We start from the raw sequence: 22,676 nt of genomic DNA, 5'->3' as shown, positions 1-22,676 counted from the left end.
TAGTCTTTTTATCACTTTTTATATTATGTTGGGTTTGTAAGAGTGGAATGATTAACACCTTAAAGCACTTCATTTGATCGTTTTGAAAATAATTTTTAAAGCCTAGAATGAGCCTTATAACATTATTTCAGCAATAGTAACTTCTGTAGCTATAAATGCCGCCTCTGCACAGCATTAAACAGTCTGTGGACGCGCCTTCTCGTGGTTATACACATCAAGAGCGGCTACTGGGCATTATTTGCAGTGTAAAGGTGTTTTGTGTGTGGTGCTGAATGGACAGCTCCCACACACACTCACTGGTCCAGCTGTTCAAACCCTGAACTGAACCACTGCACTGGATTACGGAGAACACCAACAAATATCAATCTCACTACTTTCCCCGCGTTATGTTTACTAATGAGGTTAATCTATTGACTTATTTATTCTATTTAATTAAACATGAGCCAATATTCCCATCAGTCTCCCTGCAGCTGAAATCACTGCAGTGGACAGCAGGCAGTTTAGAGCCATTACAGCCTGATTTCAAATGAAAACGGAGGCTGGATTTAATTTGTTAGGAGTGATCAGGGAGTGAGCGCATGTCGGTGTATTGATTCCCTCTGCACAGCACAGGATGTTTTACAGCTTAAAGTCAACACCTGCGTATTACCTCCAGCACACCTCAACGAGCGCGTTTATTCCCGAGTGAATGCACCACTCCCTTTGTTCTACATCCATCTCTGAGAGACAGACTGAAAAGTAGCCTATTTGTGTGTGTGTGTGTGTGTGTACACGACGCGACGCGACAAAACTATAAGCTTTCCGTTATAATACAAAGCTTAAGCGAAGAAAGCTTTGAGAATTATAACAGCTGCGTTAAGAGTTTGCGTCACGCTTTATCACATCGGCAGAATTTACTATTTGTAGCGTCGCGTCGAGTCGCTCAGTGTGGAGAGAGAGAGAGAGAGAGAGAGAGAGAGAGAGGGAAAGTGGGCGGGGTCACGGTAGAGAGGGGGCGGAGACGCTCACCGTTCCATTACTCGGGTCCGTTTCTCCCGGTCGTGTTCAGTGCAGCAGCTGCGAGGATCTGAGGAAACTCACTCACTCTCCCGTGTCTCGGATACTTTACGGTCCCACGGACGCGCCGCCCGCCCGGTCTCCAATCACCCGTTCAGTTTGGCCCCGGGAATCGAGAACAGCCCCATCTTGAGGTGAGTGAAACGAATCCTAAATAATATCGGTATAATATGAAGCCAATTAAACCAGAAGGCAGTGAAGCTCGCGCTCAAGGAGACGAACGCGTGAAGCGCGAGCGGTTTTGCCCAAAAGCGGGAAGCTCGTCGGTTGAAGTCCGTTATTTTTGCTTGTCAGTCGCCTCAGGATTTTCTCCTCAGGGACGATTAATCATATCAGATGGACATATTCAGCGAATTTATAATCCAGAAATAATCCGCACCCTGCCTGTGAGGCTTTGGAGTTGTTTATTGGATAAGAATTAGTGAGCTTTTTGATGTTTTATTATGTGGGCTTGTTTAAATGAAAGTCCTCTCAAACTCAAAAAGGCTTGACGTCTTTACCTTAAGTGCCCCGTGCCTAATTTCATCTGCCCTCTCTCTCTCTCAGATGATGTTGTGTCTCGGTCTGTTCGTGTCTCTGGTGGTTTTGACGGTGTCCGTTACCGGCAGCAGTGACGGAAACCCGCTGGACAACGATAAGTGGATGAGCACCGTGTCCCAGTACGACAAGAGCAAATACTGGAACAAATTCCGCGACGTGAGTTTTTCCACTTATATTTCCTTCTGCTGCTGGGACACTTGCGTGTGTGTGTGAGATTTTGTTTTCTATATAGGGACCAAATGTCCCCTCAAAGGTCTGTAGTCATTTTAATTAGCTTAATTTAGAACAAAAGTCAAAGGAAGGTCTCTGTGTTTTGTTGACCTGCTTGGGAATTCTCTAAAAATTCCCTGAAAAATAGCAAAAGCTGACTGAATCTTCTTTTGTTGTCTTTTCCACGAGGTAAAAGCTTCATAAATTGGCAAAATAGTGTATTAATTAAAATATAAAATGCCAAAAGGTTTATTTCAGGCTTAGGGGTTGTCTAGTGTTTATAATATACCTCATATTTTCAAAACAATGGATATGTGTGGGCTTGTGTGTGTGTGGCTGTATTTACAAGTATTCATCCAGTATACTATCCCTACTAAATTTAGTATGCAAGATTAGTACATACACTAGTACATCAAGAATTAGATGACATTGAAAGCAGTATGCTGAAGTGATAGGATAAAATAACTGGTAGATAACATGTTTGTGCTTTTTGGACCGAATATTACTTAAAATGACTTATACAGAAGGTCAATATGCACACTTAGTAATATCTACTATATAATATGCAACCAGCAGTAGGTCAAATGATGTCTGAATACATAATAGCACAGGAACTGTCTGATAAGAAAAGTTGAAGAATATGAGAACTGTTAGTGCTTTTCAAGTGTAAAGTAAATGCAATTGGTAAGAAAGTAGTTAGCTGTTGTTAAACTGTTGTTACCAGGGCCATAATCACTTTAAAAAGAGATGAATCAGATCAGATATCAAGTTTTCAATGGCTGATTCTTCAACTAGACTTCAACTAAATCCTAAATATGTGTTTACAGTCTTGTTGTAGTATGTCCCAATACTGCCGTACTGGGATGCTGATGTTCAGTTTTAGTATGCAGTCAAAGTATGCCAATTTGGATGCAGCCTGTGCATGTGTTGTGTAATCCGCACTGGAGAGATTGAGATCTCGAAACGAAGCACCTGTCCATAAGTGCGTTCAGAGAGTCTCAGCTGTGGGATCTATATGAGAGTGAGATCGGGGGGTTCGAGGCTCTTTATATGGATGAAGTGATTGCAGGAGGTGAAATGAAGAGTCTCTTCATGCCTCTCAGGCCCTCTCTCTTTCACTATGCATCTCTCTCTCTCCTCTCATTCTTTATCTCTGCCTCTCTCTTTCTCTGTGTCAGTAATTTTTCTGTGTTAATGAGAGGTGATATTATGAATGCTGATGCAGTCAGAGAAGCTTTGAAAGGGAAGGTGACAAGGACATTAGCACATAAACGAACACACACACACACACACACACACACACACACACATTTCCATGCTCATATGGTTCTAACTGAACAACCGCCAACACTGGAAAAATCGTTAGGGGTGGGTGGAATGACCGACAACTTACATCTTGTTATGAGCATGTGTAGATCACAATGTAGTCATTTTTCTGAAAAGTCAATGTGCAAATGGTTTATATATTAAATAACCATCTGGTAATGGTATTTTTAGATAAGCCAGTAAATGAAATGCTGCACAAATGAAAGGCACTTCATCTCTTCTTCTCTTTGTATTTGGAGGACACGCAGCAAAAGATCAGACTATTCATATGAAATGAAGTCTGGCATCAGTGCAAAACCAGGTTCACAATACATAAGAGCAAAACTAGTATAAACTCTGATTAAATTCTCATGAAATAAAACAATCAGAATTATAAATGTTTTTTTTTTTTTTTTTTTTTTTTTTTTACAATTTTCCACCCTGATCCTTAAAATGAAAGTTAGTTGATTAAATATGAGGATGCAAATTAAGTACAAAACCTTAAGGTTTTTTTAACTTTTTATTAAAACTTTCAGATAAAGCTTTGTAAAGCCATCGTTTAAAGTTTGTTTTGACAAGCTTTCTTTTTCTAATTCAAAATGACACTTATATGATTTTCTTTGCATTTCAGTTCATTTTAAAACTGCAGTCTGTAAGTTTTGCCTCTTTGTCGCCACCTCTGTTTGAAACCTGCAATTGCAGTATTTGTGGAATTATCATCTTTACACGGGTTGTACATCGGCACGGCTCATCAGCGCAGATGAATCTAATGTTTGCTGTCAGTCACCGCACCAGTGTGGATACTGTACTTCAGAATCACAGATTCTACGTCTTGGAAGTATGACCAAAGTAAGAATTTTTACTGGAAAATGTCATCTGAACAAGTAAGTAACATGTCTGCCTAGGCCTGGGCGATAAAACGGTATCAATATTTATCGACGGTACGTCTTAATCGATAACGATAGAAATTTTTTTCGATATAACTCTCTATATAGTTTCACTTAAATGCATTAAAATGTAAACAGACATGAAGTTCGGTTGCATGAACAACTCTCAAGCTCGCTCCGTCCCTGGATCACAAACTGACGCGCTACGAGTGACACGCAAACAAGCTGCTGTGAAGTTCAGTTGCGTAATCGCCATGTGAAATCAGAACACACAAACACATAAAAATGAGTGCTGTACCTGCCAGTGACGAGGAGATTGTGAATAAAAAAGGACATATCAGCTTGTCAGTGTGGCAGTTTCATGGTTTCCTTACGTCTTAAGTTCGTCTTGAGAGAGCAGTTGTCATGTCGGTATTAACAGCTGCACAAACAGTGTTTTCAATCACACAATATCTTTATTTTTGTGCTACAAATATTCAATTTATCACAGAAGTACCGATATAAAAATGTATAGTTCAGATAAAACACTAATGTGTATGTTATCGATCAAAATGGAGCAAATCGGCTTTTGAAAGAAACTTGAGCGCGCTGAAAATGATGCATTTATCGATAACATTGTTTCACCACCAGGTGGCGACAAGTGAGTGTTAAAAAATTATTTGACGTTGAATCTTCATTCAACAGATTCTTTCAAATAAACTGATTCATCCAGTAGTGAAACAAGAGTATTTATGGGCGTGTCATTGAATCATACATCCAAACAGATTTTTTTAAAATAATTAATTCAAATATATTTAAAATTTTACTGCAGCAATTAATATTTTGTTAGAACCTCTAGTAAATTACATGTTATTTCATTTAGTTGACATTCAGAATTGTGATCTCGGTTTGAAACAAACAAAAAAGTTTCTCAATTTATCCAGAATTGTGCAGCTCTAAGTTTCTTTAACACTTATTTATTTAATCTTAATATAAAACATAAGAAAGATTTGTTTACATTTTATTGTCCTTTGTTTTAAAAATTATTTGTTGTTTACCTTAATTTAAAAATGCATTGGTTAATTCAAACATTTTTTTCTAGTAAAATTTTTCAATAATTATCGATACCGATCAATAAGAAACATTATATCGTGATAATTTTTTTAGCTGTATCACCGAGCCCTATGTCTGCCACTTTTGTTCTGACCAACTGAGAAAAAAAGCATTACAATAAATCGCGCTGCCAATGGTGATTAAATCTAACGATCGCTTAGCTCGGATCATGTCAAACCGTGCAAATTATTATTGTTATAGGCTACTTTGTTCTCAAATTGTTAGTGTTAACAACATCGGCATTGCGTGACTATGTGTATTTAGTGTGTATTAGCGTTACCTGTAGATTTCAATTTCTGTAGCCACTCCGCAGTCCGAAGTCTTTTGCTTTTGACTACGGGTGAATCTGCAGTTGTCACTGATGATTGTCATTTGGACCTTTCTGAATTACAATCCGCCATCAAAATGATAAATTTAATTATTGCAGCTGCTGTGAGAAAAGGCTATAAATGATCTGCTACCAGCAGCTTCCTCACATGTGATTTAGCCTATTAGCTGGGACTCCTTCTTTATGTAAACAGACGTGACGTAAAAACACAAAGACAAATGGCTGCATGCTCGAATTTCCCACAGAAACCCACCAGTACCACCCAAATTAGAAAACATTATTACAGGCTTACCGTTGTGAATTGGGCTAAGGTAAGGAGATAGTTTTGAACACTGGCTGGTTATGTTCTTGCTCAAAAATTGATTTTGGATCATTTTTAACCAAAAAAAGTTATGGACTGCAGCTTTAAACTAAAAGTTTGAATTGCAGTTCTCCATTCTGTTTGCTACCTCAACTTAAACTTAATTAAAATTCAGGAACTGAATTGGATTTTTAAAAAGCATTGTCGATTCAATTCTGAGCACACAGCCCTAACGCATATGTTGAATTTTGTATCCTCTCATGTATAAATATCGTAAAGCAGTCCTTCTCAAATATGTTTGCAGTTTAAATGGTATAGCAAAAATGTCTGACACACACTTTATCATTGTGCGTTAGATACGTCATAACGCTTAGTCCTATTTTGCTCTATAGTGGTGTACGTGTGAGTGTGTGTGGTGTGAATTTGTGTAATAACTCCACAAGCTCCATCAGTCTGTCAGGGTGAGAGATGACAGGTAGCGTTGAGCCCACGGTTTAAAAGCTTTAAACTGAGGGTTTCCTGAAGATCTAGCACAGACAGGCATTTTTATACACACACAGACACACACATTTTGAAAGGCTTTCTGTTCCTGTAACGGTCTGAAGCCTGAAATTAGTGGTCGTTTTTAAAGGTCGTCGTGAAATCTGTGCAGGCCTGTCTAATGCAATGCTCTGGCTGCAGCAGGTTTTATTCTGCATTGTTTTTCCATCCGCTTGGTTCTTTTCTTATGAAGAACCATTTTTGGCTGCATTGGGTTCTTAAGTCGGTATATGGTTCTAATGGGATACAGGAATGATGTTTTTTTGTAGGCCAAAACCCAGAGACGAGTTAGCCTATTATTTTAAGTCAAGTCACCTTTATTTTTATAGCGCTTTATACATTAGAAATTGTTTCAAAACAGCTTCACAGTAGGATTGCTGCGGTAGTCTGTGTTACTGGTGTTACACGGTGCTCTGTCGGCACCGATTATTGTTGTTTTGCTTTTTTATAAAAATAAAAACTATTTACTTCAGTTGGACAATGGACGCTACAGTTATAAACTGAAAGTGTCTGCTCTGCTCCATACAGTACGAGCTGCAGAATCGGAGCAGAAGTCACTTATCACGTGATGAGAGTAAGGAGAGATGACTGACAAGACGATGGCGGAGGATCCTGAGCATCACTGGCATATCTTATCTTGTACCTGTACACAGAGTACACGTGATTGTGAATTTGAAAGCAAAACTAAAAAGCAGGCTTGCATTCAAAAGCGATTTTGCATATTGATAGCGGTTCCCAGATGCCCCCAAATTATATAAAATACCTTTATATTTCCTGCTTCGCAGTAATAAACAGGAAAGTACAGATTTAATGATGCAAACTTCAGCAAATATGAGACAAATTCAAATTTGTGGTAAAGCAGCTGTAGCAAGATAGTAGTGTCATTATTCAGGTTTAGCACTTCTGGTTCTATCATCCTTAAGTCAGTGGGGGTTTTTTTCAATGTTTTTTTTTTTTTTTTTTTTTAAATGCCTAAGATAAGATTTGTGGTCAACACAAGCTCAAGATATTTTCACGTTTTTTACTACATAACATACATAAGTAATACCATGCAATATGCAATAATCAAAAAGCCAATGGAGATATTCTATTGGGTTATTGTGGAGGGAACCAGAGTGTTGCTAACTTATGGGTCAGCCTACAAAAATATGTCACCACTGCAGAGCTCATTTATATGCTAGTGTACTCATAAGTTGACAAGATTACACTTGCAGCAGATTTACGCATTAAAAATTCAGTCTTTCTCCTAGGAAAACTAAACTAAAAATTTTGATGATTCATCTTGCAATATGTTCTCCCCAAACTTCCTGTTTCAATAGGAAACACATCTACACAGAAAAGAAAAATGACCTTGTCATGTAATTTCTTTAAAAGTGAAGGACTGACTATCCTTCCTAAGGGCTGATGGGAATGAATTGGATGCAGTTGGACAGTAGAGGTGAGGTTACAGCTGTCAGAAGATGTGGAAAGACTGGATGTGAACATGAGGACTTTTTAAAAAAAAAAAAATCTTATTAATGAAATGCTGCAAGTTTTGGTTTGTGCTGTGCAGTGTTGTGTTGTTTAAAATATGGAAGCATTATTTTACCATAGATGTTTATGTCTGGGATTCATAAAGTCATCATTACATTGAGTTTTGAATGCTGAAATCAATCGTTTGTCAGAGCTAAAAACAGCAGCGTTGAGACAGCAGAGATCTGAACATCATTTGATCATTGGAAAAGTACAAATTCAGGAGGCGTCATACTGACTGTACAGTTCAATTTGATTCGATTCTGTGTCCTTTTAAGTCATTTATGAGAGAATTCAAAGGGCACAATCATAAGAGAGACCTTGTGTGTGTGTGGTGTGGATCCACTGGGACCGATGTGACTGCCATGTAAATGAGCCTCATTACTGAGAAACTGCTCACTGTCTAAACGAGAGGAGCGCTGAGGACAGCAGAGGAGAGTCTGGAAACTTTGGTTTTGTTTAGGGATGTATTAAAATGAAAATTCTGGACTGAAACCGAATATTCAGTATGCACTTGGCCGAAAACCAAAACCGAAAATAAATAATAAATTAATAATCAATTAATTAATCAATCAATCCTATTTAATAATTAACACTCAGTTGCTAAAACTGGGAAGCTCCGATCAGGATTTTTGCAGCCGATACCGACTACCATTTTCTTGTCTTCATGATCATCCGAACCCAATCCCGATCACTCAAACTTTATATTTAAGTGATATGTAAGCTCTCTGTTGACTGTCACTGGCATACATAATGATTTCACATGATTTCAAGTGGCATACTTAAAAGTAATGGCTTATAACTCAAAAAACAAGGCTTCATCAAGTACATGGTCTCATTTGATGGAAAACCTTACAAAATGTTGAGGAAAATAGATTTTGATCATGTTTGGAGGTTTTTATGTTACAAGACTGCTGAGAAAAACAATAAAATCAAGTAAATCAAGACCTGTCAATCTGAGTGATCAATGCAATTCAAGCACGCTTCAGCTATAAAACAGTGTCCAATTGTTTGAATTTCGTAATAAAATCGGCAGGTTTTTAAAGTTGACACTTTGCTTAATATCAAAGGTAACAAAGCACAAAGCTTTCTGGTCATTATTGTATGACAGGCCCACTACAAATGTTTAGTGAAGTTTTGGTTACGCATCAACAGAAAACAGCACTGACTAAAAGATTTTAGATTTAAGAAACCATTTCATTACCGATTAAAGTCGAGAAATTAATATTGTCAATCCAGAGCTAGACTGTTGTAGTTTATCCACGTTGTTTGCACGAAATAGACGCTGAACACAGTCAAAACGGGTTGCCGAGAGACAATGCCATCGTCCATTGCAGTGTTAATTTTGACAGCAAATTTTGATTTAGTTTTAGTCATAGTCTTTTGACTAAAATGGCATTTAGTTTTAGTCATATTTTAGTCATCGGAAATTGTTTTAGTTTTAGTCTAGTTTTAGTCGACTAAATCTACAGTAGATTTAGTTGACTAAAATCTAATTTAGTTAAATTGTAATGCATTAAGTAAGCATTTCTCTAACAATACACAGATGCAATACACTGATATATCTGATATTCTCCAAACTTATGTTCACTTAAGACAACCAATTCAATTCAATTCACATTTATTTGTATAGCGCTTTTCACGATACATATCGTTTCAAAGCAGCTTTACAGAGAAAGCATATCAACATTACAATTTGGAGACTGCAGTTAGCTAATAATGTAATAATTTAGGCGATTAACATACAATCACTGTTAGCAATGTAATTGGAGGTAGAAGCAAAGAGCTCCTGGAAAAATGAATTACATATTAACAATAATTAGGATTTATAGAATGTGAATGTGCGTGTTGATCCAGATGTTGCATCTTCTGAAGTCATCGCAGGAGTTGGCGCCGTCTCTTCCAAAGTTTTAGTCATCTGAGGTCTTCTTAAGAGGCTGGATCCAAACTGAAACTGATGTACTCTCTAGTCACCTCGGGACGGGCGTCCCGAGGTAAAACAGAAAAGCAAATGGAGAATAATTAGCATAGCTGCTGTTCATAACATTAAGCAAAGATAGTCATGTGCAATTGATCTGATATGAGATGGATTATGTGAATGCTTGGCTGAAGAGATGTGTCTTTAATCTAGATTTAAACTGGGTGAGCGAGTCTGAGCCCCGAACATTATCAGGAAGGCTATTCCAGAGTTTAGGAGCCAAATGTGAAAACGCTCTCCCTCCTTTAGAGGACTTAGCTATCCTAGGTACAACCAGAAGTCCAGAGTTTTGTGATCTTAAAGAGCGTGAAGGATTGTAGGGCGATAAAAGGTCGGTTAAGTACACAGGAGCTAAACCATTTAGAGCCTTATAGGTCATTAGCAGTACTTTATAATCGATACGGAACTTAATAGGTAACCAGTGAAGAGATGATAAAATTGGTGTTATATGATCATATTTTCTTGACCTGGTAAGAACTCTAGCAGCTGCATTTTGTACCAATTGTAGCTTGTTTATTGAGGAAGCAGGACAACCAGCTAGTAATGCATTACAGTAATCTAGTCTAGACGTCATGAAAGCATGAACTAACTTTTCTGCATCTGAAACAGATAACATATTCCGTATCTTAGCAATGTTTCTGAGGTGGAAGAAGGCTGTTTTTGTAACATATGAAATATGATTTTCAAAGGACAAGTTGCTGTCTAATATAACACCCAGGTCTTTAACTGTCGAGGATGGAGTAACAGTACATCCTTCTAAATGCAAATTGTAGTCTGAGAGATTCTGTGTACAGGTTTTTGGCCCAATAAGTAATACTTCAGTCTTATCTGAATTTAATAGAAGAAAATTACTAGTCATCCAATGTTTTACTTCTTTAACACACTCTGTCAGATTGGATAATTTAGAGTTTTCATCTGGTTGTGTTGAAATATATAATTGAGTATCATCGGCATAGCAGTGGAAACTAATTCCATGTCTTCTTATAATATTACCAAGTGGCAGCATGTATATTGAAAATAGCAGAGGGCCTAACACAGATCCTTGAGGCACTCCATAATTTACTATTGTTATCTTAGATTTTTCCCCGTTTAAATAAACAAAATTGTGACGGTCTGATAGATACGACCTAAACCACCGTAATGCCTGTCCCTGGATACCAATGTAATTCTGTAGTCGATCTAGGAGTATTTTATGATCTATAGTGTCGAACGCAGCACTGAGATCAAGTAACACTAGTATTGAGATACAGCCTTGGTCAGAAGCTAGAAGTAAGTCATTTGTAATTTTAACGAGCGCAGTTTCTGTGCTATGATGAGACCTGAATCCTGACTGAAATTTTTCATAGATAGCATTTTTTTGCAGGAAGGAGCACAATTGGACCGACACCACTTTTTCTAATATTTTCGATATAAATGGAAGATTTGAAATGGGTCTGTAATTTGCCAATACATTTGGATCTAATTGTGGTTTCTTAATGAGAGGCTTAATAACTGCTAACTTGAACGGTCTTGGAACGTGACCTAGAGATAAAGACGAGTTAATAATATTGAGAAGAGGCTCTTCTGCTACAGGTAACAATTCTTTCAGTAGTTTAGTGGGTATTGGATCTAATAAACATGTTGTTGGTTTAGACGCTGTGATAAGTTTATTTAGCTCTTCCTGTCCTATAGTTGTAAAGCACTGCAACTGTTCTTGAGGGACGATAATTGAGGCTGAATCATAAAACTCTGTCAAGGGTTGTACATTTACAACCGTATTTCTGATGCTTTCGATTTTTTCAGTAAAGAAATTCATAAAGTCATCGCTACTAAACTGTAATGAAATGTTTTGTTCTGGTGATGTCTGTTTATTTGTTAATCTAGCCACTGTACTAAATAAGAACCTTGGATTGTTTTGGTTATTTTCTATGAGTTTGCGGAGATGCTCGGCCCTGGCTGCTTTTAGAGTCTTTCTATAACGGGACGAGCTGTCTTTCCACGCGATTCTAAAGACCTCTAAACGAGTTTGTCTCCATTTGCGTTCTAGATTACGAGTTTCTCTTTTGATAGCGTGAGTAATATTGTTGTACCATGGTACAGTATTTTTCTCTCTAACCTTTTTTAATCTCATCGGTGCAACAGTATCTAATGTACTAGTGAAAGTGGTGCACATACTGCTAGTAATTTTCTCAAGATCATTTGTGTGTTTGGGTACAATGAGCAGGTGAGACAGATCAGGCAGTTTATTTGTGAATTTATCTTTAGTTGTCGGAAGAATTGTTCTACCTAGTCGATATCGTGGCGCAATTTGACAAATATCCGCAGTATGCAGTACGCATGTTACAAGGTAATGATCAGTGATATCATCACTTTGCGGTAGAATTTCTATATCAGTAGGATTGATTCCATGTGATATAATTAAATATGTACTTTACTTGCCAAAGCGGACAGTTTTTGACCATTCAAGTGCACAAAGACACGAAAGAGTGCTCAATTCAGGACTTGTCATTTCAATTCAGTTTTTGCTTTTAAATGTCTATATAGTTTTTTACTTCCGTTTTAGTTATTTTAGTACATCAGGTTAAGCTAAAGCTTGGAAACTATATGAAATAAAATAAGTTTACATTTTTTATATATTTATTTTTTATTACAGTTAATGTTTATTTCAAGTAATGAAGTTTTTTTTTATGGTTTTAGGTTTAGTTAACTATTATAACCCTTATACTTGTAAAATATATTGAATAATGTGTCAAATAATGTTCTTAGTCTTTCCTTCTTGTGACAGAAGATGCAGTAGTTTACTATGAATTAAATAGAAATTAAATTAAGTTAAATACAGTTTATTGTGTAAACAAAATAACAGTAATAAATCATCCCGAAATACACCGTGACTCTTATTCTGAAATGTCTGCGGTCTGTACTGTAGTTGCAGGCTGCTCATTTAAGTTCAGGTGAGGGATAATAAAATATGTGTTCTTACAACCGTCTAAAACATATTACCGTATAAACATTGTATAGTAAACATTGTCAAAATTCATCAACATTAGCTCATAAGCAATCGCTTGGCATAAATGTGAGCTATATTCATTAATTGCGAAGCAGTCTGAAGTGCTGCTGGACGAGCCTGTAGAGTGCGCAGGCTAACTTACACAACGTTTATATAAAAAACTGAAAATCAAACCGTGGAAACTGTGGAACCAAATAAATAAGGAACAGAATGTTTAAGTTCTATAGTCAAGAGCAGTTTGTACCTTTGTTCTTTGATTAACATTAATGACACTTTAAGATCTGCTGCTGCTGCACACGACGCGGATCTGACACGCGTCCCATTTTCTCACAAATCTTTACGTTCATTTAAGACTTAATTTAACTCATTTAAGACTGCTCTTATGAGGACACTCGATGTGTTATGGTTCGTTCAAGCGTGGAAGAGAAATCGATACTGGCGCGTGTTGTGTGTGTGTCACATAGGCAGGACATTCACAGACAGAGCGTGCTCTTTTGTTTTTTTGCACTTGAATGGTTTAAAAGCATTTGCATGAATAAGAGCTTGATCATATAACACAGAAAAACGGATACTGCGTTAATTGTGTTAAATAGTTTTAATGCGTTAAACTGAAAAAAATTGTCTCTGTGCCGCGGTGGGCAAGTGCTGAACACTGGTAACACCGACTACCGTAGCAAGCCTAATTCAAGCCCTTCCAGCTCTATGCACATCCACTGGCGCGGAGCAGAGCGAGCGTTTTTAATTCATTCCAATGCATTAAATCCCCCCACCCTGATGTCATTGTCCATCGTGATGTTTTACTGTAGACATCGTCCGACGCCAGTTTGGTAGACATCGCCCAACCCTAGTCAAAGCATGCAGAGAAGCGCTAATTAAACTGTTTCGGTCAGTGATTTCGACCCTCCAGAATCATTTTAGCCTGAAACCGAAAATAGCTGCTTCTCCTGAAAATTTCCGGTAGTCGAAATTTCGCTGCATCCCTAGTTTTGTTGATGTTCTATTGTTCCCCAGAGGAAAAGGCGGCTTGTGATTAACTGTAATCACTGGGATTCTTTGTCTTAAAAGTTTCCATTCTCTTTCTGGTTCCTTTTTGCTTTTGTGTTACTCACTTTCAAAGGAAATAGTGTGTGATAGTGTGTGTGAAAATAGTGTGTGCGTGAAGTTCTGTGAACCTCTATCAGACCTGAATTTCCATTGACTTGAGAGATGAAAAATGGCCCAACTGACTACATTATTATTTTACCTGCACACTAGGGATGCCACAATTCCCAGTGCTTGGCTGCCAAAACTAACTCTATCTATCTATCTATCTATCTATCTATCTATCTATCTATCTATCTATCTGTCTGTCTGTCTTTCTGTTTGTCTGGTTCTATCGATCATTCCATTTATTGCAGTTATAAGAATTTTTTGGAATTTCAATTTTTTTTTATAATTCTTATGGAACAGGAGACAAAATGACTATTGATAAACTGAATTACCCAACATGCAACAGGCCTCCTGAATCTAGCAGTTTGGGTAAAAAAAAATAATCCAGCAAATTTTAGTGTATATTCAAATTCAAACTGCATTCTGTATTCTGTTTGCTGCCTCACTTCAAATTCAGCAATTGAATGGAATTTAAAAGGCATTCTCAGTTTAATCCAAGTGAGTAGTAATCAATTCACATGCATGAAATTTGTAAATAAATTCATTTTAATTTGAATAGAAGTGCAAAATAGAGTGGCTGGATTTGAGTAGATTTACTGTGTGATGAAAATAGGAATTGAGTGCCTGTCGACTGAATGTGAATCACGCTGCACCTCAGAGCAAATGCGTCAGGCACTGTAAATGTATTCAGATTCACTGTTTATAATGAGGGGTTTGAGTTTATTTAGGGTTTTAAGTTATACTGAATTTGGCGAGGACATTATCCTGCTCTTTGCTTTCTGATTAGACCTGGCTCCTGGTTGAAGACCAGCAAGTTTAAGGGGACCGACGTGGAGCCCTTTTCTAACATCTTTTCCTTTGTCCTATGTCTGACTTCCCTTCCCCCTTCTCTCTCTCGTTCTCTCATTCACTCTCTTTGACACATCCTGACCCTGTGCTCCATCAGCCATGAAATCAGCCCTGCAACACACACACCTGCCTAAATCAGCTGCCATATCGCTGACTGTTTTCTGCCATCATTAGAAGGGTCATGCATCCGGATCCAGATGATATTTTTCAAGTGTTTGTTTTTGCATCTAGCTGTGCTATTTTAAATTTGGTCTCTTCTACCTTTGGTGAGCCTGTGTGCTGCGGCTGTTTCTATTGATTTGTTAATTCATTAGACTGGGCAGAAAAGCCGAACAGAATTGCTGAGGGAACATGACTGTAAGAGAGGCAGGTGTGTAAACCCATGGGATTGATCAGTGTGTGTGTGCTGACAGACGGTATTACACTGAGTGCTCACAGCTGGGACTATGATGACTGTGCTGAGGATGTTCTGTGAACGTGTGCATGATGAGAATAGAGGGATGAAGTGAAGGAGTTGGAGAGCTACAAGGACAGATTTCAATTCTGAAGTCTTAGAGAGAAAGACAGAGAATTTGGAACAATAGACATTTTCATTGTCATTGTCAATAGACATTGTCTCTCTATATGAGGCTGTTTCTCAAAACCTACTGAGCTGCAACCGAGGGCAGCAGTTTGTGGCATCATTGATGTGTTCAGATGTGCCTAAGATGCTAAAACATTAAGGCTAGTAGCAAAGAAGGTTTGAGACAGAATCTGTCTGTCTGTCTATTCAGATTCAGTAACTTTACTGATATGGTAAAAAGCTTTAAGGTCTTTGCACACTGAGTCCGAAATTCGCGTCCGAAATTTTCACACATTAAAAAATAAATACGACCTCACATTGTGTCAATCACGTTTACACACTGCCTCCGAAACTTTCGTCCATCATAAAAAAATTCGGATCAGGTTCGATTTTCTGCGTTTTTCGCATCCGTGGCACACATTTTGAGAGACGTTTTGACAATTCAAAGCCACCATACAAGCGAACGCCAAAATCCTGAATGCCATCTGACAAGTTCATCCACATCGTCTACAGCACAAAGCAGTAGCACTGTATGACAAATAAAGTGCGGAATACAAAGAGACAGAATATAAAGACAGATTGTGCCAGTAGCAAAGCATCAAAACTGAGCCACTGACATCCTGAAGTAAACTTTGAAACACTCGGGATAATCCCGCAGCTCCTTGATGAGGTGGAACTCTCCTTCCTCTCTATGCAATCTCGGGATTGGATGGACCCAATATTTCTTCTTTCTTTTTCTCTTTTTAAGAAGAGAGAGGACAACTAAATCATGCTCACTGCTTGAAGACTTCATTTTGTATTGTTTTGCGAATTTTTTTCGCAACGGATTCATTAATACGCATCGCACTCACTGTGTGCAAGGTCTCTGTGCGTGATGAATTTTTAGGATCACGAATACGAAAAAATGCATACGCAAATTTCGGACTCAGTCTGCAAAGGCCTTTACATTGCTAAAGCATTAGTCACATAGATGCATATACCGTTTACACACATAATATTTTCAGCATCATTACTCGTGTCCCATGATCTTTCAGAAATCATTCTAATATGCTGATTTGCTGCTCAAGAAACATTTCTTATTATAATCAATGTTGAAAACAGCTGTGCTGCTTTTCATTTTTGTGGAAACCATTTTTTTCAGCATTCTTTGATGAATAGAAAGTTCAAAAGAACAGCATTTATTTGAAATAGAAATCTTTTGTAACATTATAAATGTCTTTACTGTCTCTTTTGATCAATTTAATGCATACTTGCTGAATACAAAAATTCGAAACCAAGCTTTTAAATGGTAGTACAGTATATACAATTAGAAATGAAAATCCTTTTGTGTTTCTCTCTGTGGTCCATCATGGCAGACAGTGATCTGTGTTAATGTGTGAGGGAATGTTTGGCCGTATTGACAGGGCTGCAGGCACACTGCCGATCAATCAGGCGCTTGAAAAGTGAGCAAAGTCCTGCTGAGAGACCTGTATCACATGATGTGGGAGTGTGTGGGAGTTTGGAGGTTAGTCTCTTCCCAGGATGCAATGCACTTTAATAGCATGTTAACTGTGAGTTCAAGTTTGAAAAATTAAAGGTGTTTGTCTTTGTGTGTTGCCCCTCTTAGTGCGCAGCCATTCAAAAACAACTTCAGAAATGAACCCATAGTCCAAATGTCAGCTAATTTAGTTTGAAAAAGATTTTTGTATTTGATATGATGATATTTCAGCAGAAAGCAGGACCTGCCTTCATGTGTGTGTTTGAACCTTCGGCTTTCACCCCGTCAGTGGCTTTTCTTCCATCTCAGACAGACAGTCACAGTGAGACAGATTCATGTGCTGTTTGCATATTAAAGTAAACAGTACAAATTTTCCCGTCTGTATCATTAAAGGAGGTGTGTGTTTTACTGGATGGTGATGCTCTATCTCAAGGTTTTTCCAGCTCACTGAATGGAGGATTTCTTTCTCTCTCTTTCTCTTTCTATGAGGGTGACAGTCTTGTCAGCATCTCTTTGATGGGAGAGAGAGGCAGAAGTTGTTTTCCGTCAGTCTGGTTTATTGTTGGTTTGTCTTCAAGATTCGTCTGTTTTTCTGTCTCTTTTTTAACCTCCACCCCCGTCTTCCTCTTTCTATCTCTCTGTATTCATCTTTCTTGTATTTCTCATATTTCTTGAAGCAAAGCATGTTGCTTTGTGTGTGTGTGTGTGTGTGCGTGCAATGCCGCACATGTACTAGGGCTCCAATTTGGGTCATTTGTAACATGCATTTGGAAACTGAACATGCTCCAACCATCTCCCCAAACTTGTAATGAGAAGCGCTTATAAACTTGCCATTGACTACAAAAGAGAAGCTCTCTGTGGTTTTCTGCCAAAATGAAAGCTTGATGGTCTAATATTTGAAAATGAAGAAATTAAGCCATAAATATTAGTATTTTAATTTTACAATTGTACTGAAAAATATTATTATATTATATTTCTTAATCTTTTTTTAAAAAATGTTTTTATTACAATAGTAAAATTTCTTATTTTGTTTATTTTTTAAATAATAATAATAATAATAATAATAATAATTATTATTATTATGATTATTATTTCATAGTTATATTGATATATCATCAGCTGTGCATTTTTTTTTTTATATGGTTGTGTTTTTACTCAGATAGTGAGCTATGGTCATGTCAACAGTTTAACTAACATTAACTAACCCGCTCAGGAAGATTCTCTTCGCTATGTTAGCATTTGACCTGAATGAGGTTATGCTGATGCACCCGCTGCGATGCATTATGCATTGCATGACACCTTTCAGAACACAGCACTGTGTGAAATCGTGCTTGCATAGCTTAAAGCGTTTATGTACTTGCGTTGTTCGTAGAATATGTTTTAGGGTCTTGGCAGGGTTATTATTATCATTATAAACTAGGAAAAACCACACACTAACTATTCCCTTTATTTGCGAAATATGAAATGTAAAGTCAAGTCACCTTTATTTACCTGTATATAGCGTTTTATACAACACAGAATGTTTCAAAGCAGCTTTACAATGATAAACGGGAAAACAACGATTCAATGATGCAAACAGAATTCAATTCTGCTGTAAAAAACAAAAAACAAAAAAACATGCGGTTATTTTACCAATAAAGGGAAAAGTTAAATAGTATAAAAATTTTCATGTAATTATTTTCATATCTTTAATTTTGATCTTGCACCTGTTGGAGATAATTTAGATGAGTGTACTTTCCCCCTCTTTTCTAGGGTTATTATCATTAACTAAAACTAAATCTAAACCCATAAAAAATTCATTACTTGAAAAAAAAAAACATTAACTGAAATAAAATATGAAACCCGGTTCGTTTGAGTAGTGTGATCGCTCCGTACCGTGCCCAGGCGTGGTTCGTTTAGCTGTCCCTGGCCCGCTTGGAAGAGGTGGGCCAGAGCACGGTTCGGTTGGGCTCGAGCGCGGTTCGCATGCAGTGTGAGCGCTAACCGTGCCTCAGCACGGAACAGCTACTACTTTTGTGTGTGGTACTGTCATCATTACTACGGCAAGCATCTTTATTACTACTTTGATAGTACACTTTTCAATGAATGTAATTAATTTGAGTGCATTTGGGTTTATAAAGGGTCCAGTTCTCACCTTATTGATGAACAGGAATTGTAGTTTGCGAGTAAAGCTGCAAATTCCTCCATTAACGCCAGCTGCCTTTGTAATAATCCTCTGATAAGTGAAAACTGCTGCGTGGCATAAATGATAAATATATTAGGCAGTATCTTAGTGAAAGTGCTTTTCTTCTTGTTTTCTTCCATAAAAAAAGTTGCATCGTATATGACATAAGCGTTCTCCGGCCCGAAACGTTAAGGTGCTCCGTATAAACGTTAAATGAAAACACAAAATATAAAATTAAATCTAATTCAAATTATTGACAAAAACTAGTTTTATGTCAATAATGCTAAAATAACACTGGGTCTTGGTTGTAGTGCTACATGCTAGACTACTTGTTAGTAAACATCTCCAATTATTATTCATTAGAAAGCCAACCTGTGATGTTCATCTGGTCAAACGGAGACTTTCCCAGAGTTTAATGTTCTCGTTGTGGAGGTCTCACTCTCAGTGGGAGATGAATTAAGGATGAGGAGCGTTTAATAAGGAGGTGAGACAGCGAAGTACAGCGTTCAGCTCTCCTCCAGAGAGACGGGAACAGATTTCTCGCCTGTCTGCTGTTGAGCTATCACCTCTCTGTCTTTCTCTCCAGCACTGGAAACTGCTGATTCTGGTCTCTGACTCAGACGCTTTTCATACTGTACGGTCGGACTGCATGTCATCAGTAATTAGTGATGCGTGAAACGAGTTGTCAGCCGGACAGCATCAAACGATCCCAAGAAAAAGAGGGAATTAAAGTAGTAAGATGGAGAGAAATGGAGGATAAAGGTGCAGAAAAATAAGAAGTAGTGATAGATGATCAGTCAAGCACCTCATCCAGTAGGGAGTTTATTATGCTGCTTTAGTACTTATGTGTGCGCGCGTGTGCTACTTTGAATATGTGCGCAAGAGACAATTTATCTCCTGCTGCGTGAAAATACGGCAGCGCTTTTTCATTAGTAGGAGGAAATAACGGGAGCAAAGATGGCAGAAATCCACTTAGCTGAGATAATGCACTTTCACATGCGCAAGCATGGACCAGAATGACGGTATATGTGTGACAGTAGAAATGTGTCAACCGATAGAGACTTTGTCATGCAATTTATAGCACAATAGATTTATTAACTCAGCTATCAGTGGGCAGGACTTATTTACATGTGAAAGCGAAAAGAAAAGTGGAGTAATATATTAATACAGAGTGGGACGTGAAAGAATTTGCTCCAATTAAACAGAAAAGTGCCTTTCAAGTATTTAATTCCCTGGATTATCTAATATAGCCATTAATCCATGCTTATGTAATATACAAAGCATTTTTTGGTCTAATTTTCAGCAAAAATAGCCATAATTTAAAATAACAGCATCTCTGTTTGGTCTCTTTGATTTACTTTCTTGTTTACACAATGCAAAGCAACAAATAACTCATTTTTTACATCTTAGGTTGCAAGTGAACACATTCACTCACATGCACAGACAATGACACCGCATGGAGCAGTCACAAGAGAAACAAACCTGTCGCTCCCTATACAGTACAGTACGTCTGTTTGACAGGTGATCAAGGTCTCTTGTAAGGGTAGTCGCACTCATGGTGTTTCCTACAAAAGCTTTTCAGCAGTTCAACTATGACAAAAAATTACATTAAAGCTGAGTTGTGAGCTTACCATCTGAATCGAATTTGACTGTAGAGAAAGAGGCCGTATTTAATTTAAAAAGAATGAAGAAAAGAAGGAAAGGAAGTATAGTCTCTTAAAAGACATTAAATACACATCATAATTGTATGCACTGTATTCGTTTGTCCTCTCTGCACACAGCAACAAACATTTATGGACCAGTGATGTCTGATTCATAAATGAATGACTCTTGCTTTTTAATGATTTGTTTGAGAAGATTCACAAATCAGACTTGAGTTTTTAGTTTTTGTTTAATCAAAAAATATGTATGTATGTATTTATTCAAAAACTGAGTCCATGTTGAAATGCTGTGCGGTCGTATGTCTGAAATCTGCATTATTTTCTGCAGCAGAGGCGAAAACCGCCAGAGATCTTTGGAAACGGTTGGAGCGCCTTTTGCTTGTGGAAACAGATTTCCAGCTCATTTGTTAATATCATGTGTTATACAGAACAGATGTCAGCATTATGATAACCAATAGAGATGCACACACACAAATAAATGCACTGGTGAATTTATGGATATGCTTGCATGGGATTTGTGTGTGTGTGTGTGTGTGTGTATGATCACATTCAGCTCCTGAAATTATTCATTCATTTGTCATAATTTGTATTCACTCATAAATATAGATTGCAATTCAATGAAGGTCCATCATCTCTCTCTCTCTCTTTATATAGAATCTTTCAGATACTTCAGACGAGTGAGAGTGAAGCGTCTATTTTCAAAGTATTTCTGACACTTTCTTTTATCTGTCTCATCTTAGCCACCTTCTTTTTTCTTTGTCTTGGTCCATTTCTCTTGTTCTTTTACAGGAACTGTTGTAAAGATGAAAACATGGCACAAGGTTGTTTCGAATATCACAGGCTGAATCTCAATTCATATACTAAACTAGATTTTTATATTTTCGGAATAACATGCGAGTGGTTCTTACGCAAATGTCAGAAGTCCAGTAGTCCTGCACTTTCATGTCTGTGTGATCTTCAGGCATGTACATGTGACTCGGGTCCCTCCTTCAATGTAAGTCTATGGGATTTTTTTCATCCAGCAATGAAAATTGTAAGTCTGATCACTTTAGTACAGTAACAGCGTACACTTTCTTTGTATTGTGTAGTGGAAGTATGAGATTGGCATTCAGGTGCAGCATCTTTTGTGGTGTCCTGCATGAGGCCTCTGCTTTCTGATTGTATAATAGTGAATCACAGTTACTCCCAGACAGATCATTCTTTGACCTTCACTGTCAGACTGTATCTCACATACACACACAGACTCGAAAATGATCATACACACTGATTGTAGTGTTGATTCTCGGTGGGAGGGGTTTCATGCTGGATGACTGACAGCTCCTCTGGAGAGATTTATTATAGGATGCGAGTACTGGCACTTCCAGACTCCACATTAACAGAATTTAGTGAAATAATAATTAGGTTTTTTACCACCAAAAGAAAATAAGTATAACTGCACTCTCAGGGGGAAAAAAGTACAAAAGCTTTCACTGCGGTTGTACCCTTTGAAAAGGTCCTAATATGTACAATTTAGGAACTAATATGTAGCTTTAAGATATATGCACCCTTTAGGGGTAAATATTATACATAGGTGTACCTTTTGAAAGAGCACTTAGCCCAGTGACAGCTTTTGTAATTTTTTTTCTGAGAGCACTTTCAAATGTGAACTCATAAACATTAGTTTTAGATGTTGAGTGTTTGAGTGGGCGATCCTTTTGCAATTTTTCTTTTGTTTTTTTGCCTGATTTGCAGTCTGAAGGGAATCAGTGCTTTTTGGGCAGTCAGAGTTGACAGATTTAACAGAAAATTGCTTAGTGTATTATGGCCACAGACTCAGATATTTTTTAGGTTCAGACTTTGATTCCATCCAGTCAGTTGATATCAAACATGCATGATATTTTGAACTGATTTTACAACACATTGCTTTCATTTACATGTATTGCATATGTTTGTTGTTTTAAACATGTTTATCTTCTGCTTTAGGGCTTTTCACACTTGAAATAGTTAACCCTGGATCATTCTAAACCCCGTGTAAACAGAATCCTGGGTTATCTTGCGTCATGTTTCACACTGCTCATAATTTACCTGGGGTTAACAATT

General features: G+C 37.5%; 1 protein-coding gene across 1 annotated transcript in view; it reads left to right on the top strand.

The window, feature by feature from the left end:
* Positions 1-1,010: 1,010 nt before the first annotated feature.
* spock1 (SPARC (osteonectin), cwcv and kazal like domains proteoglycan 1) overlaps positions 1,011-22,676 on the top strand; it is a 192,364-nt gene continuing 170,698 nt past the window's right edge. Inside the window, exons 1-2 of the mRNA XM_051860120.1 lie at positions 1,011-1,190; positions 1,603-1,752. Coding sequence (XP_051716080.1) covers positions 1,603-1,752 — 150 coding nt within the window. The 5' untranslated portion in view covers positions 1,011-1,190. The remainder of the gene's footprint in view (positions 1,191-1,602; positions 1,753-22,676) is intronic.

Source organism: Ctenopharyngodon idella, chromosome 14 (genome assembly GCF_019924925.1).
Source record: "Ctenopharyngodon idella isolate HZGC_01 chromosome 14, HZGC01, whole genome shotgun sequence".
NCBI classification, from domain to species: Eukaryota; Metazoa; Chordata; class Actinopteri; order Cypriniformes; family Xenocyprididae; genus Ctenopharyngodon; species Ctenopharyngodon idella.
The sequence above is the reverse complement of the archived record's forward strand: the minus strand, read 5'-3'. Positions and strand labels throughout refer to the sequence as shown.